This window comes from Nycticebus coucang, chromosome 7, assembly GCF_027406575.1.
Source record: "Nycticebus coucang isolate mNycCou1 chromosome 7, mNycCou1.pri, whole genome shotgun sequence".
Classification (NCBI taxonomy): domain Eukaryota; kingdom Metazoa; phylum Chordata; class Mammalia; order Primates; family Lorisidae; genus Nycticebus; species Nycticebus coucang.
Genome location: NC_069786.1, coordinates 64,132,516 through 64,151,411, shown reverse-complemented (window position 1 = coordinate 64,151,411; position 18,896 = coordinate 64,132,516). Strand labels below are relative to the sequence as shown.

At 41.1% G+C, this 18,896-nt stretch overlaps 1 protein-coding gene across 3 annotated transcripts in view; it reads left to right on the top strand.

The window, feature by feature from the left end:
• STK39 (serine/threonine kinase 39) overlaps positions 1–18,087 on the top strand; it is a 298,177-nt gene extending 280,090 nt beyond the window's left edge. For all 3 annotated transcript variants that reach the window (XM_053597698.1, XM_053597700.1, XM_053597699.1), the window contains 2 exons: positions 7,926–7,990; positions 16,553–18,087. In XM_053597698.1, the coding sequence (XP_053453673.1) occupies positions 7,926–7,990; positions 16,553–16,627 (140 nt within the window). In that variant the 3' untranslated portion in view covers positions 16,628–18,087. The remainder of the gene's footprint in view (positions 1–7,925; positions 7,991–16,552) is intronic.
• The last annotated feature ends 809 nt before the right edge of the window (positions 18,088–18,896 follow it).

The following is an 18,896-nucleotide window of genomic DNA, read 5'->3' as shown; positions in this document are numbered from 1 at the left end:
CATAATAAACAATAATTGACATAACCCATGACCCAAAACACCATTTTGAATTCAAAAGTTAATCTGCTAGATCAATTACCCTAAACTACTCAAGACATACACTTTTAGGTTAGAGCTGAGTTAACCAAACCACAAGAATGGGAGCCATTAGGTGAAGGTCACGTAGGACAAAAAACTAACCAGACCAGCTGTGTCGGGTCAGCCCTAGTCTGAACGACTCCATCTTGTTTTCACTACAGGTGCTCTCAGAAGCAGGGTTTACAGCAATAGTTTATTCAGCGCTAAGCAGGGAGATGGGAGGAATTTCTTAAATTCACCTACCCATGAATTGGGGAGACAGAGTTTTTAAGGATAGTTTGACAGGCAAGGGATTAAGTAATTAGCTTTGCTAACTGGCTAACTTTGGGGCAAAATTATGGGGGTGTGAAAATCATCTTCCTGTTTTGCTTCAGATGCTGAGGTCACGAGTCCAGTTGAGTTGGTTTCTTGGTATGGGCCTCTGGTCTGGGTGGGTTAGCCATCTCATGGAATATGGAGCCTAGAAGATATCTTAGAAACTACCGTTAGGGTTCCAAATACAGGGAAAAGAATCTTTACAACTACCAGCTATGTGGAAAAAGTTACAAATCTTTATAACCACCAGCTAGAAGCAAACAGGGGCCAGTGACTATCTATCTTCAAGCAAACCAAGAGGACAGTGGCTGATTATGATCATTATTTTTAGCTAAGCCTGCTCCTTCTGGGGTCCTTACTCTAGTTTTCACCTTGCACCCCAATTTATTAAGGGCATTTTCAGATGGATTTCAAAATAATCACATGTGAGAGAAGCTAGACAAAATGAGTACATACTATATGATTCTACTTTTAGAAAATGCAAATAATTATAGTTGCAGAAAACAGATCAGTGATTTCCTCGAGAAAGCAGAGAGGATCAGGGAGAGGTCAGACTTTTGAAGGTGATGGATATATTTATTATCTTGATTGTGGTGATGGTTTCACAAGTGTCTACATATGTCCAAATTTATATTGTACACTTGAAATATGTGCAGTTCATAGTATGTCAGTTACGCTTCACAAAGGCCTCACTTCTAAGCTGTTTACATTGGTGTGAGAAAAGCTGTAGGTATTGAGAGTGATTGTTAAGATTTTAAAGGACTTAGACCCATTGAGAATCTGGTAAAAGCAGTACACCCTCTCCCTAGAAATGTGCGCACAGTTTTGCCTAGTTCCAAGACTGAAAACCCCAACTTGAGCCACCTTTGGAATTCTTCGTATTTCTCAAAGAAACAAAGCACTGTCCACAGCTGGCCTTCCAAGCAGCAGTCCCCTTTGTTTTTCTAAAGCAAGTCAATCAATTTTTACTGGCATCTGAGGTGCATTTGGGGTATTCCTGGACAGCTTTATGTAACGTTTAGCCATTTTTTTCACACTGTATTTTTATTTTTATTTTTCTACTTCCTTCATCCTCATTCTGAAGAAGAATTAAACTGTAGACTTAACTGGGATATCACCTCTGCCAGCTAAATGTGGCTACAGTTTTATTAATTTCACCATTTCATTGCTTTCAAAATGAGCACTAGTAACATAATGATTATTAGACCACACTGTCAGCCAGTTCGTAAAACTCTACTTTAAATACATGAAAGGAAATTCAGGATCAAAATATGCATTTTATGGTTATATTTTAAAGGACAGATTCAGTATCAGCCAGTTTTGCTATGATAAACTCTCTCATATGTTTGCACTAATGCTCAAGATAATACTGATAAATTGGAGTGTAACCCAACTGCAAGGAGAATGTTTCTTTCATTTCCCACAAATCTCTTCCTTCTATATGTTAATAGTGCTAATACTCAAGTCTGTTTGATGTTTTGGTCCCAAAGGCTGCTTGTTCACAGTACCTGCAACATTCTTAGAGTCTCTTGTAACTATTGCTTTTCCTCACTATTCAGAATTCTAATTCTGAGTGAAATGCAAAGAAAAATTACATGTAATATACATTTATTGCATTTATTTTAATTGTCATTTACAGTATCTTATAAATTTGATAATGGGAAGAGCCTTCTCTTAGAGTCTTAGAGTTTTTTCTGGGGAAAAGACTAAGAGGCCCAGATGTGTATACAGGTAGTTTCTGGAAGAGTGCTTCCAAGGTTAGTACTTGAGAGGGAATAAAGCACATACAATTCAGCAGATGGAGGAATTGTGTTTCAACTGCAGCAAAGGCCTCCCTCAGCAAAGGGAAGATTGGAGCTGCCCGTAAGTGTTCTCCTATCTCGAGATGACTCTCAAGACCAGTCACTGAATGCAGTCTGCTTTGGGGGAGAGGGCCTGACCGGAGCTGAAACAGCTTTCTGTGGCCAAGGGGAATTCCCAGAGAGGGACTCGGCAGCTGTCAGCCACCAGTAATGCCAGCAGATGGAAGAACAGTTGCCTGGTTCCTGCACAGAAGGCCTGGCAGCACATCCCATGTCCACTACAATCCACCTTTGTGCTGCTCGAATCTGCCTGTGATCTAAGATTGGCTGGTCTCTTCTCCTGGGGGGAAGTTGTCAGAGGAAGGCCAGTGGTGAGAATTATGGACCCCGCTGCTGCGGACTAGTCCTCATCCTCTCTGGCCTCCACTCCTTTTTGTAGATATCCTCGCTGGTCTCGGTGACTTAACCTGGTAGCAGGGCTGAGGGTGGCCTGGGCTGTATCACCTCGGAAAAAAACAATGAAAAATGGCCAGTGTTTATCTAAGATGTGATACCCAGTATTCATGTGAGATGAGCCAAGAGCTAATATATTTGCTTTGGGAAGACTAATGAGATTATTGCTTAGGAGACATATTTGCAGAAATCTTTAAAAACATGACTAATTCTTCTTTACCTGGGGCTTTACCTGGGGTTTCAGGAGTCTTAGAACCCTCCAAATTACATGAGAACTTCCTTAGGCATGTTTCTGGAGAGAGGGCCTAGAGGATATTCACCTATCACGGTGCACTAGACGTGGTGGGCGCTGGTCACACAGATGCATCTGTCCTTTTATTTTTGTATTCAGCACAGACTGACACTCACTCTATGTCAAACACGGGGAACATAGCCATGGACAGGACAGATAGTGTTCCTGCGCCCACTGGAGCTTCCATTCTAGGTACGTGGGGGTAAGTGAAAGGCCACATCCAGAATAAATGAGAAATATGTATCATGTCAGGTGATGATAAGTGCAATGAGAAAGAAAACTTCTGGGTCAAGAGATAAGAGTGAGGAGGAGGTGGGAGTGGTTAGTGGGGTAGGTAACCAGGAGCATGTGAGCAGAAAGTGGGAGAAAGTGAGGAGGCGTCCTGGAAGAGGCACGTTCTCCCAGAGGGTCTCAGTGGAAGCCTGCTCCAGAAACTCCCAAGGTCCGCACAGCTGGGGTCGTGACTGGAGCAGGAGCAGTGGGGAGGGACGACTGGTGAGGGGTGAGGTCAGAGACGGAGTGGGGACTGATCAGGAGGGATTTGTAGACCACTGTGGACATCATGGCATTTTCTCTGAGGTAGAAGGGCAGCATAGGGTCTCGAATAGACAAGACACATGGTCTGACTGCCTGCTGGAAGGTCACCTGATGCTGGGAGGAGGCCAGGCTGATGAGGGGAAGTGGGGCTACCACAAGCTATAAAATGAGTCCAAGGGGAGATGGCAGTGGCTGCGCACCCCCAGGGAGAAGCCGTGGAGGTGGAGAGTTGTCATTGGTTTCTGGGTATGTGGACATATTTCAAAGATCAGTAAGATTTTGTCTGGAAGTAAGTAGTACATCCGACTCAATGGATCTGGTGGAGAGATCAGATCTGTAGTGGATTATCTTGGCATATGGTGATAAGAGATCTGGGGGAGCATGGGGTAATGGCAGAAGATAACCTGGAGAGGCAGGTCCAGGCCATGGAAGGTCTTGCTGACCATGTTTAAAATGTGGACTTGGACCTGAACTTGATGGGAACGGTTAAATGGTATTACCTAAGGTGGCACATTCAGATTCTCTACCTGGGATCTCCAGGTAGCTCTTGAGAGCATGAGGAAGAGGACTGTGAGGAGTTCAGACTGTAGGCAAGGAAACCAGATGAGATATTACACTTATCCAGGGAAGAGATTAATAATTTATTAGTCACTTTCTATACATCAAGTGCTATTCTAAGCACTTTATCAACACAATCCTTAAACCCTACCAAGTAGGCACTGTTAATATCTCCATTTCTCCAGTAAATAGCCTTGAGTACAAAGAGGCTAAATACATTTGCCCGGCTCAGGGAGGTCACCCTGCTCTGAACCATAGTGGGACTCCGGCTTGAGAGTTCAGGTTCTTTTATACTGCGTGACAGTGCATCTCATGAAGATAAGAGCCTGGGTATTTAGGGAAAATAAATGGAGAGAATCTCTCATTCTGTCCCAAACAGAATCATTAATTAGATATAATTGTGCATTATTGTTAATAGCAGTATCCATAAGAAATCTACACTCATACTGTCTCCTTTTCTTCTTACTGAGAGCTTTGCTTATCTCTTTCTTTGTAATCTCATGATGCCTTTATGTATCAGTCTATCAGGGTATCTCTTTGGGTAATACAGTATTTTGGCGTCATCACTTCATCAGGTAACCTAAGGCCATGCTCTCATCTCATCTTGGAATCCCTTACTATTGGAAGTAGTACATCAGACTCAGTGTTCGTTGGTTCTTTTTTCCCCCCAGGGTTTGTGTTTGGGAATAGCTCAAATTGAATGGATTAGCTCACTGCCACCCGAACATCAGTGCTATTTGAGTTTGTTGTGAAATAAACTGGTATCTGGGGAGAAAAGTGTATTTTTGAGTAATTACTCAGAATTACAAACACAGACTGTAAATAGTTATTATATAACTGTTAGTTTTCTTATTGTCAAAATGTGGAGAAATGAGTAGTACACAGAATTTAGAGAGAAAACAATGTCTGCAGAACGCCTGATTTAGGTTGCCAAAAACCCATCGGCTCTGCTGCCTTGCGACTGATAGATTAGCCCCAGGACAATCTTATTTCCTTCTTCGTTTAGCTTCGCAGAAGTATTGAACATCAGCGTCTTTTCCATGTGCCTGTTAATGATATTGTTATAGTTTCATAAAGTGCAGTACTTACCATACCGCAGGCCAAATGTTAGCCAAAAAGAACAAAGAGAAACGTCTAGTCCTGACAGGTATTCAAGCCTTAAGTGTGGTATAGGGAAGCAGAAAATAGCAAAACCAGACTGCTCACCCCAAGATATCTGAAAGCGCCAGTGATCGGGCTAGAGGGCCCACAGTCTGTGGAGCCTCAGTGAATCTTACTGGGGTCCCTGTTTGCCCAAATGACAGAGAATGTTTTGTTGCTTTGATACAAATGGGTTTTAGAGAATCAAGTGAATTTATAGGATAGGAGTTCTTTTACTCCACGGAGTTTTTTGACTTACCTCTACTCTTTGTTTTGTACTGGGGAGGAGAGGAACAAACTCAAGATAATAGAATCTGCAGCAGAAATGAGGTGAATGAGTTTTACTTGGGGAAACCAGGAAGGATTTAAAATGAGTTGATGGCCACTTGAGTGTGCAAGATTCAAAAGCCCTATATTTTTTGGAAACTAGAATACCCTGAAACACGAAGTTCAGTGTTCTCAGCACGTGCCTAGGCAGCTCTAAAGTAACAGCCAGCCCTCCCCAGCCCTTCCTTCTCAGCTCACATTCCAGGTAAGGAGCATTTTTATTTTTGAAATCCAGGTGCACAGTCAGGAGAAGGGAGAAAACAGTGACACCCATCTTTTTAATGAGCATTGCTACTGGAAGAGAAATTAGCATCACCCTGAATTTTATGTGATGTCAGTTAAATGAAGGTGTTTTATAGCACTTTACAACAAATTAGAATCAACTAAATTGAAAATAAGCCTAGCAGCTGGGATAAGTAATCAGGTAAGTGGCCAGTTTTGCTATTTTTGCTTTGAGCTGAAACACAATTTGAATTTTTAATGTCCCAGAGGCGTGCAGTTCACAATTGGAGAGCATGGTTTCCAGGATGATTGTTTAAGATGCAAACAGCTCGATCTTGCTCTCCGCTCCCCAACTTGCTTAGCCCCATTCCCTGGAAATCGGCCCTAGTACGTGTGCCTGCACACCACAGAGAGGGTTGTGAATCTGTGTAGGATGGAGCTCTGCTTTTGGCTGCACGTTAGAGAGTAGACTGGAAATAGATGACCAAGAACAAGGCAGTGAATCATCTACATTAACCAAGAAATTCTAAGGAAAGGCCCGGAATTCATAGGAAGAATTTATAGGCATGAAATCAGCCTAAATCAGAGGAACTATTAGAACACTTTTATGTTTGAAGAAAATGGGTACTGTGTTGAGCTGCTGTAATTTGCATGTGGTCAGAGTGCTCTGACCTGGTAAACACCAGGAGTCAGGTTTTCTTTTGCGATGATTTTAGTGTCTTACATATGTTCAGGAAACGGTTGAAAGTCCAAAATAAGCTTGGCGATGATAACTATTCTGGAATTGGTGGCCTGGGATATACCTGATGAGTGTGTGTTTACTTATGTGGGGAAAAAAGGAGAAAAAGATGAGCAGGGAGGGGGCCTTGGTAAAAATGAAACTGAAGATCACTCAGAATTAAAGTATTAAAAGGGCAAGAAATGGAGATAAAATGATGCTTGTAATTATGGTTTATAAAGAGAAATAGGCCATATTGAGTATATAATTTTCATTTCTCTCCTCTGCAGCTGATGGATTAAATGAAATAGATTAATGTACAGAAAAGCCACGGATCTAGGTTATTTTCAGTCAACCTTAGAGAAAAATTAAAACTGCCCAGATTTCATTCTACCCTCTGCTTAGAAACTTTCTACTTGAAACATTTTCCTGAAAATATTTATGTTTACTATTTTCTCTTGAAATGTTTTATCTTAAAAAAAAAAAAAAAGATACCTTTTCAATACCTAATTACTGAAGCAGCAGATAATTTTCTTCCTGAAAAACAAAAATGTCAGATAGGACATTCTCCCCTAATTTCTTCAGTAGTAACTTCTCCTTTGGTAACCAGTAGCCCTTCCTTGACTTTCATGCTTTAAAGTTTGAATATGGCAAAATTAAAGTTTTAAATTTCTATCATCATTACCTTGTGCTAATTCTGTTCATAAATAATAGCCTAAGTCAGAGGAATAAGCAGGAAAAGCTGACTTCTCTGCCAGGGCACTGCACACATCTAGATGCCGTGGAGACAGATTGCTGGTGAATCCAGCTAATACTGAAAACGTATCTTCAGTCCTGAGCTCCAAACTGACAGCCCCTGGTACTTGACCGTGTTCAGCCAGCTCAGGTATTATTCAAGGTGGCACTTCACCGGCTCGATAGATGACTGTGCTCTGAAGGCATTAAAACGTGCACCTGAGTCGGGGAGGTCATGCACTATATTTTGTTGCTTGGATAAAAATGGGTTCAGAGAATGGAGTGAATTTATAGGACAGGAGTACAGATGTGCTGACCTTTTACTTCCAGAGTTTTTTGACTTACCTCTCCTCTTTGTTTTGTACTGCCCTCTCCTGGCTAATAAATTTCTTAGTAATGCTTAAGGGGAAAAAAAAAAAAACACCAAGTGGTAAGAACACTGGGGACTGTATCATTTCCACTTTCCATTAAAAAGTAATTTCACATTTTCTTTTATGAAATGTGGGGTTGATATATAGTGATTAATTCAGATGTGCGTAGGTACAAGATTGCTGAAACGATATCAGTTGTTGTAGAAAATACCTGTATGAGAGTAATTTGGTCATTTATATGGACTTTGCAGCGTCTGTGAAGGAAATGATTTTGCACTGCATTACATCATTAGTCAAATTTTCTGAATCATTGATGTGAAAATCCAGTGTTAGTGGAAATAACTCAGACACTTTTTCTCCATGTCTGTATTTTACAGTGGCTGCTAATTTACAGAAGATTGTAGATGATCCCAAAGCTTTAAAAACATTGACATTTAAGTTGGTAAGTAGAAAGTTATGGAAAGATGGTAATGTTTTGCCATGCTGTGCCAGCGAGAATAATAATACAGTTTAATAACCTGCTCTGTAATTTGATTGTTGTTATTTTCTTTGGGGATCAATTCTTGCATTCAACATTTGCCGCTGCAACAGTTGGGAATGTTTTTCTGATCACGACTGGAAATTTCCTGTCTCATGAGCATAGCTTGTTCTTTTCCTGCCACGTCTTTGGCTAAGAGTGGCCATTCGAGAGTCTTGCAGTTTATATGACAGCTTGACCATATAGATGCAGTTAAACTGAATTCAAAGTAACATTCTTTTTTATTTTTAATTGTAAGATACTAAGAAGATACAAGTGTTTTTGTTACATGGATACCTTTTATAATGCTTAAGTCAGAGCTTCAAAGGGTATTGAAGGTATTCAAGAAGAATTCAAAGAAACATTCTTAATAAAGCTTTCCCGAGGCAAAAGCCAAGGGGTTCTAGTTTTAAAAATAGAGACTGATTATTGTAGAAATGGTTTAGGTAATTGGAAGTATTGTGGAACAGCTCACCTAAAGCTGGTGAACAAAGACATAACAACGTTTTACCTCCACATTCAAATCACAGTAACAGATTTGTGTAGAAAGGAGATATTCCAGCAGTTTTTCTGCTCTAATTAATTTTGAACTTAAGCTTTCTGGGGGTGGGGGGTGGGGAAAGACACAGAATATCAGACGTTCTGTGAGAACAAGAGGTGATGGTGGTGTTTTCTCATCTAATTTCACATACCTAGTCTTAGGATAAAAGAAAAACACACACACAAAAGAAAGAAACAAAGAAAGAAAAACACAAAGGTTTTCATAGAATATATCTGAAGAAATTCTTTTTGTTTTGATAAGAAAAGAGCATTTTATTCAGACATTGAGTGCCAGATTAACAAGGCGGAAGATTCCCCTCTGGTCTGGGACTACACTGTCACTCTGTTAAATTTCTGATTCACTTCCAGTTCACCTCCAGTTTTGTAAACACGTTTCCTTTATATGAGCATAGATTGGTGAGAAAATGGTGTCCTGTGTCAGCATTTCAAGCCAATATCAATGTCCTTTCATTCAATTTTTATGCCATTCGCAAAAATGTTCCTAATATTAAATATATGACAGAGATAAGAGTTTAAAACTTCCATGCTGGATTATTCTTACCTCTAAATTCACTTTCTTAGAAAAGAAGTACAGTAACCCTGGTCTTTTCCTACTATTGAAGATTTCATAGAACCAGCTAGTATGCTATCTCCAGGTAAACAGTAAGAATAACAGAAAACTCTCTCATCTCCTACTCCAGTTAACGTACATGTTTCCTAGACTGTCTCTTGATTCAGTCCTCCATCCTGCAACTCTGCTTCCAGCATCCCAGCAGGAGCCTGTCGTCCTGCTGGGGGTTTGCCAGCTTCTGGCTCTGTGTCCTACTCTGCAGCTATACCCAGAGTAATCCTTCCACAACTCCAAAGTGTTCTGGAGACTTAGGTGGCTCTCCACTGTCTTCTAAACCTGTGGCTCTCAACCTTCCTAACACCGCAGCCCTTTAACCACAGGTTGAGAACCGCTGTTATAGACCCTGCTCCTAGACATAGCTAATGCAGCCCTCCCTGGCCCAGACTCTCTGGGGTTAACCTGCCCGGGATCACACAGTAGAAGCTGTAAATTCAAGTCTGATTCAGCCTCAAAGCCCATACCCTCCACAACTCTTCATTCTTAGAAGCAGGCCCTTTCACCTTTATAGTTTTACAGTTCTGTGTCTTTGCAGATTCATCCGTTTGGATGGTTAGGTACATTTACATTGGCTGAGACTGCACCTCCTTTGTACCGTGACCATCCTGAGCAGTGGTGGCCTGCCCGGCACAGGAGTCTTGGAAGCAAGTCTGTTTGTGTTTTCCTCCCACTAACACTTGAGCATATAGTAGTCTAGTGTTCTCAGTAAATGGAAATTAATGGTTGTTTTTCTCCAAAGATAGTTAAATAAAACCAGACTCAGGAGTGACCTTATTTTTGTCACTTAACTCTCTGTCCAGCCCTCAGTAAACCTCAGGAAGGTTTCTTTGTTGCTCTCAGCTGCCAGCCAGTGTGCGATTCACTTGACAGAGCTAATTTGAACTGATTTTTAGCCTAATCTTCTGTAGGACACTAACACCCTAATAAAACCACAGAGAGTCAAGTGCATTTTCCTTCATTCATCAATTTGGTTATTTTATTGAGGAATAAAAGATGAAAGTATTTCAGCAGCATTTTTCCTCATAAGCCGCTGCTGCTCATGGCCCTTTTTAACTCTCAGCTATTTATCATTAGTTTAATCTCAGCGCTTTCAGTCTTTTCTAAAGTTGAATTTCAGGGGCCTAAAAATTGTCTAAAAACTGCAGGGTCGTGACACTGTGGTTCTTTACCTGCTGCACAGTGGTTTCACTCAGGAGACTGGGGGCTGCTCTAAAAAATTACTAATGATGGGCGGCGCCTGTGGCTCAGTGAGTAGGGCACACCAGCCCCATATACCGAGGGTGGCGGGTTCGAACCCGGCCCCCAGCCAGACTGCAACAAAAAAAAAAATAGCCAGGTGTTGTGGCGGGCGCCTGTAGTCCCAGCTACTCAGGAGGCTGAGGCAAGAGAATTGCCTAAGACCAAGAGCTGGAGGTTGCTGTGAGCTGTGATGTTACGGCACTCTACCAAGGGTAACAAAGTGAGACTCTGTCTCTTACAAAAAAAAATATATTAATGACTGGATCCTACACCAGCTATCCTGACTTTTAATTGCTCTTGGTACAGCCTAACTTTAGCCTAACTAAATTCCAAAAGCACCTCTTGGTAGTTTCCATGTTCAGCCATGGCTGAGAAGCCTTCCATTTGTAGGTGGCTCTGTCTCCAGTCTCCTCTCAGCACTATTAGGAATACTCAGTTCAAGTTTGAAAAGGTGCCCGTCCTTATTGTGTGTATCTGCTTAAATAGGAAAACAGTATCCCACAGGGCGTGGGTATTGGTTGTATAAAATATGCATTTACTTTCTTCACTGCCCAATGAGATCTTTAGCTTTATTTGACAGATAAGTATGATTTCCATTGTTGGCATGGCCAGGGGCTTGGAAATCAGATTCTTTTCTTCACTTTTAATAAAGTGGTTCAGGCAGAGAGAGCATTTCAGCTCAACTATTACATGCTTTGGGGTTGATGTAACAGGACCATTTTATTAGTGTTGTTGGTGAGCCTTGAGACCAGCCTTTATAAATACTTTTAAGTCACCTTTTCATTTGCTACCGTGCAGTTTCATAATGGAAGTAAATCTTACTGCTTTCAGTGTGGAATTTTTGAAATTGAATTAGTAAAAACATGAAATATAATATATTTAATTTGCCCTTGAAGATAGAATACCAATTGTAAGTACATGGAATTAACATCAAATTGGTACACATTTACATGAGCATTATAGATTTTAGTTAACTGCACTTTAATAATATTATATGCATTGCAGATAGAAATTTCACAAGCATCTTGACAATTAATGACTAAAGGAACTTATTTTTAGAGGCGCTCAATTTAGGCATCATTGGAGGCTGCGTGACTAAGTCAACATTAACCGAGGTGCAAGTAACAATCAAGACTGAAATGGGATAAAAACTACCTAAGAATTTTAACTTCCCCCCACCAATGAAGAGAGAGAAAAGTGAGACAAAGTTCTTAAGGAAACCACCTAAGTTCAAGTAGGTCGCTGTGGCAGCTCTGCCTGCTGTTTTTCGCCTCCATCACTGCTCTCCAAGTGTAGCCCCCAGACCAACAGTAGGAGCTTCGCCTGGAAACCAGAAACTTGATAAAAATGAAAACTCTAGGGCCAGATCTGGAGTGTGGGGCAAAGGGGTCTGTGTTTTAAAAAGCTCTCCAGGCTGCAGTGTGAGAGCCCATGCTTTCAAGGGAACATGGAGAGCTTCACACTCTGGGAAGGACTGGGGCAGGGCTTACCTGGGGAACTGGAAGAAATGCCTGCTCTCAGGCCACACCCCCCACCAATTCAGTCACAATCTCTGAAGTAAACATAGGCATGCCTGTGTTTTCACACACGCCTAGTGGTTGCAAAGTACACCGCGTTTGAGGTGGAGGGAATCCTTGTGATCCACACTGAGCAGCCACGTCTGCAGCTTTTCCACAGGGCACAGGCCTCACAGGAGCGGTGAGGAGTTGGGGCTTTTCAGGAATCTGGGGCACACTTGTGTGAGAATGTGCAGAGAGTTATATGCTGTATACATTTTCCTTTTGTAAAGGAGGTTAAGCTTTTGCCTCTACCTTTTTTGAGTAGATCTGAAAATTAAACTGATGTAAGACAGATTAACAGGAGAAAAGTATACACATTTACTTAGTACGTGGGTCATTATGGAAGTTTGAGATGCACAAAAATCAAGAAATGTAAAATCCACGTCTCCCAGCAACACCGATCAGCCGAGCAAGTTGAAACTTGCATGGGTGAATCAGAAAGGATGCTGTCAACTGTGTTTCTTGGAAGTAAACCAATGGACCGTAACACGGTCTGTCTCAAAACCTTCATAGTGAGCTAAGTATAAGTTTTTACATGCCATGGAAGTCCTTGCAAAGACGACCCAAAGAAGCCGTTAGAGTACAACACTAGCTGGACAAAGGGCAGTAAGTTGTGAGAAGGTGGCAAGGCGAGGGGGCTGGACTGGGGTGAAGGGACCAGGAACACGGGCTTAGTTTAACAAACTTTGTCCACATGTCTCTTAGCTTCGATTCCCCACCTCTGGCAATAAGAGTATCTATCTTTCTTCTTCCAGGTGCAGGGAGGACACCTTCCACAGGGGAGTTTCATCTCCTGCTTTTAGGAAGTTAAGAGAGCCCTTTCTGAGTCTGATGATGATGTTTTTAAAAGTGTCTTTAACTCAAAACAGTCAACATGCCAGAGTAGCATAACTGGGGGTGGCATGTTCCGAACTCCTTCGCTTTGAAGCCCAGGTTCACGAAGTCTTTTGTAAAGACTTGTGATTTCCCTTGAGACCCTTTTAGAGAATGTCAGAGTTCTTGTCATGGTGATGCCTAACTAAGGTGTTAAACTTGCCTTTTCCACTGTGTTTATACTGGTCTGAAAGCTCTGGTGGGGAGCACTGGTAAGTTCAGCACAAACCAAGGCAGTGGGCGCCTGACTGCCCGAGTAGTTACTGTATTCTTCAGTCAGTACATTTACATACTGTAAGCAACCAAATCCAGCTTCACCTAAGAATTTTCCTAATGAGGCAGGGAACACGACTATTAAATCTCTACTTAAGGGCACATCTTTTTAATATTCTGTGTGATGAAATAGGACTGTTTAGTATACCAAAGTACAGTGGCAGCCTCCCCAACAAGCACTGGTTTGGTTGTGTGCTCAACTAGCCATTTTTTATTTTTTCAAGGAATACCATTTTACTGCAAGAGTAACTGACAAACTATGGTCATTCGGTCACGAGTATTTGGCAGACATTTTTTCCAAATTGAATGAAGGAAGATTGACACTTAAAAATCTGGCAGTGTTTTTTTGTCAATAATGAATTTGAGCTTTAAGCAAACATAGAATTTTACAAAACCTGCCTCTGCCACTGTAAGTTTGACAGCCCCCCATAACTTAAGGACTTCGCTGATGAGATTGGTGATGGGGTGATATTGATGAATATGATTGGTGACATTGTGCAATGAAACTTTCATATTGTAGAATGAAATATGTCAACATTTGGAAAATCTGCATAGCTCAGTGATGCTTAAAATCATGCACTGGTAAAAGATCTATTCAAAGGGCCTGGTGGACCACTGGGTTGGAATGTAACAGAACGAAAAGTTCAGTGCTGTGGTTTCCAGTTCCACCTTGCAGCTAACCTTTAAGAAACTATCACTTGCCAGGGTTTTGAGTAATAACACAGGATATCCACAACTATTTGGAAAAGTTGCTAAAATACTCTTTCCCCTTTCAACTGCATATTTGTGTGCGCGGGATTTTCTTTATGTACTTCAAGGAAAGCAACATAAAGCAATAAATTCAGTACAGAAGTAGGTATGAGGATTCAGCTGTCTTTTATTAAGCAAGACATTAAAGAGGTTTGCAAAAGTATCAAGAAATGTCTCTCTTCTTAGTGTTTTGGGGTGATGGAGTACTGTGGTCATTTTTCATGAAGATTTTATTAATATTAGCATGTAATGACTTTATTATTGTTACACTTAGTGAACTACTAAATGCTTTTTTAATTTCTAAGGTAGTACAGTAAACATGACTTACATAAATTTTTGTTAAGTCTTTAAATATCATATTTATTATAGTATTTGACCTCTTGACATTATTAAAAATATGTTTAAACTATTTAAACATTTTTAGCTTTAATTTCCAAAATAGTTGGTACAATAAATGTAACCCTCATAAACGAAAGCTTTTTGGTGGCATCCTCACAATTTTTGTGAAGGGACCCCCTGACCCAGAAGTTTGAACAAGTAACCGGAAAGGTTGTTTGGCAGGGTCTCTGGTCCTTTTCCTCTGAATCTCAGGGCCCTTTCCTTTTGCCCCCCCCTTTGTGCTTCCTGTGCTAGTGAGAGGACAGAGTCAGCAGTGGTGAAGAGAGAACTGAGGTCGAGGTAGCAAGCCTTGGGGCCAACGCAGCCCGAGGGCCTGGCCAGGGGACAGATGCTGCTGGAGGCACTAGGGTGGACAGAGGTTCCCCGCAGACCCCATCTCTGATGTGCCCACAGTCACTACGGCCTCAATCACTGCCTCAGTGTGAGTTCTTATTTCCATTACTCTCCACAAGGAAAGATTTAATATTTTTCTTTTATTTTTAGTCGGTTTAACCCCTACCAGATATGTACTTTTTAATGCTAGTGATTGTAACCTCTGACCCTCGCATGGCTGAGTTTCTGACGGAGCTTTGGGGTCTGCTGATGCACTTCACGCTTGCCTACCCGGCCTCCTGGTCATCCAGCAGCCTTCGTCTGTCCTCAGATGTTTGTCATTCGCCTCTTAGTTACACAGATCATCTTTGTCACCATTCAGTGAGTTGTTAGCAAGAGCTACACTGGAGAGAAAAAGGGAAGGTTTGGAGAGGCAAGGAACAGTAACTGTGTAGAGGAAATCAGTTGGGGAGGTGAACATGACAGCTTCCGTGTGACACCGCTAGTAACTGTCTCAGCTGAAAGGCCTTCTGTAACTATGCTGCTGTGTTAAAGTGACAAGGGAAGGAGCATTTCCGAGCTCATTGCCCTGAGACAAGCACTTCTGACACCACTGCCCCTGTCAACACAAACAATGAAAACTGTACTTCTCTGAATATCTTATCTGTCAAGTAAAACTAGAGATACCAGTGGACAGGACTAGACTAAAGTCTTTATTCCTGCCCTTTAGGCTAGCGACTTTCTTTTCTGAATGCAACTACTGATACTGAGTGTTATTTTAAAGACAGCTATTTGAGAATATTCCCAGGTACATGTTCTAGTTAGCTGCTTATTTAATGGAAAATGCTAGAATTGACAAAGGCTGGTATAATGGACTGCTTTTTGAACAGAGATTCTAAACGTACATAAGCAGTACTGGGCAGGTCGCGGTGACTGGAAAAGCCCGTTTTCCGTGGGAAACTAGTTGCGACAATTCGGCAGGACTTAGGGCCCCAAAAGTTTCATATGGTCCTTTGATAATTGCACCGTCACAGTAATTCATCAATTTTTTTCTTCCCATTAGTGGAAGTCATATAATGTCCAATTCTTATTTATGTGCTATAGGGGGGAAAGGCAGCTTAGAATGCTGACCTGTTTAGAGAGAGAGTGTGTGTGTGTAAAAGAGAGGGAAAGGGGAGAGAGGTGACAGAAAATAAAAATGATCATTAATTAGGACCAGTGAGAGATTTGAAGGGCAATGGCTTATTTGCACTTCTTTCTGATTTTGAAGTAAGAAAAATAGCGAAGTATTTGATGTGCAGCATAATTTTGGCCAATTTTAGGCACTCAATATGTTCCAAAACATTAAAAACAAAAGTCTGTTATGGGAAAGAATTCTGTTATGACACCATTCCTTATGAAACTTGCTGGCGTTTGGCCAACAGCCATCTACAATGAGCCATCCCAGTATTTGGCGATGTTGTTTTCTGCAAAGTTTTATAGTAGAGATGATTTTGGTGAAAACCGAGTTACCCTGAGAGACCTGTTACAGCTCCTCTGTTTTCCCAACATTCTTTTTAGACTTACTACTAAGAGGATCTAATTAGAAAGTATATTTAAAACAACTTTATTTAGTTATTGGGAAATGTGCATATAATTTTTGGCAGTCACATGTTTCACTGGAAGTGCCCAAGCTGCCAGCCTGGGCATGCTGATGTTTTCATGGGTGTGAAGTCCCTTCCCACGCCTGTTCTGTCCTTGACGGTGTGATGCAGATCCATTCAGGAGGGCGGCTCTTGGGATCTCTTCTGGAAGAAAGGGACACATGGTGCCGTATGGACTGTGTCTTTGCTTGGATCTGCCATCACACCGACAAGTCCTTAAAAACCGTGGGCAGTGACAAACCAGCACTGAAGTTTCTTTTTCCCTTTGCAGGCTTCTGGCTGTGATGGGTCGGAGATTCCTGACGAAGTGAAGCTGATTGGGTTTGCTCAACTGAGCGTCAGCTGATGTAGGTTCCCTGCTGTCACCCCATCTGTCGTGCCCCAACCCCTGTCCCCTCAACTCTCCCTCTCCCTGCCCACTTCCCCCCACCCCCTCACTCCCAGTTCCCAGCAAAATCAGAAGATTGTGAAGAGGCCGGCTTCGACAAAATGGGATAAAAAATAATTTTCTAAAACTTACAACACTCCGAGTTCTGCTTTATTCCCTAGCAATCCACAGTGTGAGAACAAGCGAATGCCACAGCTGCACGAGTGTTGCTCATTCTTCCGAAAGCTGTTTAATATTCTTAGCAATCAATTCGGATATCCCTTAAGTGAAAAGGATCTGAAGTACACTCAGGTGGTCCTATTTATTGGCAACAAAAGGCATTTTCTACCAGAAGCCTATTTCTTTTTCCCTTGTTGTTTCTGTTATAATTCTTTACTTGTACATCTGACAGTACCGCCTCTTTTATGTTGTATTTAGAAATTAATATACTTACAAAATTAAGATTTATTAGCCAAACTTGAATTCTAGTTTTAAAACTGACTGTGAATTTTATTTTTCATATATTTATGCATTACACACGTTAGCTATAAGAAAAGTTTTTGATTATATGCTTCTTGCAGTTAATCTCCTGTTATTGAAACAAAAAGTTTCGAGTCTATCTTTGGAGTATTTGTAACTTCTAATTTTTGAAATGACTGAATTAGGAGCTTGGATGCTTCTCCTTTTGGTTTGTTTGCCTGAAAACCAATTCACAATCTGATTATCTCTTGGGAGAGGGAGGTGCCTTGCAAACTTTCATATTAAGAATGTGCCTGAGGCTGCTTTACTCTGGAATAGTCTCAGATCTAAAATTTCTTCTACGCAAAGTGGCATATGCTAAGTTTTGCCTCATCGGAACATTTAGAATGCTATAGAAAACATTGCCATTCTGTTAGATTGCTAACTATATACCCATCTCTGATTTGGTTCTTCTTAAGTGATAGGATTTGTTATTCTAAAGGTGATAAACTTGAAAATACCAGAATCTGAGTTTTACTTGAAATTCTGCAGCATACCCAGGTGGAGTGAAAATCATAGAAAGGGTTTTGTGCAATGACTAGAAGGTAAAGCGCTATGAAGTTTCAAGAATAAATATTTTCAACCCAAGTAGCCCTCTGCTTGACTATACATTATGGGACTAGTAAATCTTAGGATTTTCAAAATTGGAGTCTAAACTTACAGGGAGGTGGGCTCCTGGGATGGTACCATTGCTCTTTCCTCGCTAATCCTAGATACGGCAGCTCTTTAATGTACTTTAAAAAGCAAATATATATTACTAAGGAAAAAAAGTTATTTATAATTGCCTTGTCATAATTGTTAAGGTGTTCTAGAGCCATTTGCATACAATTTAATGTAATTTCATTCCATTCTATTGTTTACACAACGATTACTCAAAGATGACTGCAGAGGTAAAAGGAAAATAAAAGCGTATTGCACAACGAGATGGCCTCACGTTGTCTCTTCCCTCCATTAGGTATTATCCACATCGCTGCAGTGACATTTAGCACTTGCATAAAATGCCTGGTAAGAATGAACCAGTGAACAGTGCCCTAGAGAAAGAGTATAGCTTCCATCCTGTCTGAGAGAATTGGGTTAGACAATTCACTTGAATTAGCTCGAGGAGAGAATGAAAGGCAGACATTCACACTCCATGTAGACAGATTGTCTTTGGATTAAAACCACAGGGCCGGAAGGGACCAGAGAGAATAATGTCTTCCAACCATGTCATTCATGTTAGTGCTGTGGTCGCTGAGGCTCTGAGTGGTCACACGACTTGTCCAAGGCCCTTCACACAAGTACTTGCAGAGCTAAACTCTCAGGGTCCTAGTTTCCTGGCATCCAGAGCATATTCTTAACACTCTTCTGTGCTACTTGTGGGTAAATACAGTATAAGACAAGACTCTTCTACTCAGAGAGTAAAAGATACATAAATAACTAGAGAGCTTTGCAACATGGTAATATCAATATCTATTTCATTTCTACCAATATATTTAATTTCCTTCCTAATAGCTTTTAAGATAGCTTACATATGTTCATATACTAGAGCTTTTAAAATATGTGAAGAAATTAGGATGAAGGGACAATAAAAGTTGGTTAACAAGATGAACGCAAGGGTATAATTAGTACATAAAACTTCACCATGTTGTCCTGTATAATTGCTGGAAGGATGCACCAGTTTGCATTAGAACATCTTATTTGCTGTGCCACCTTACTACTCAGCTTCACAAAGCAGTCTGCAAATTCAACA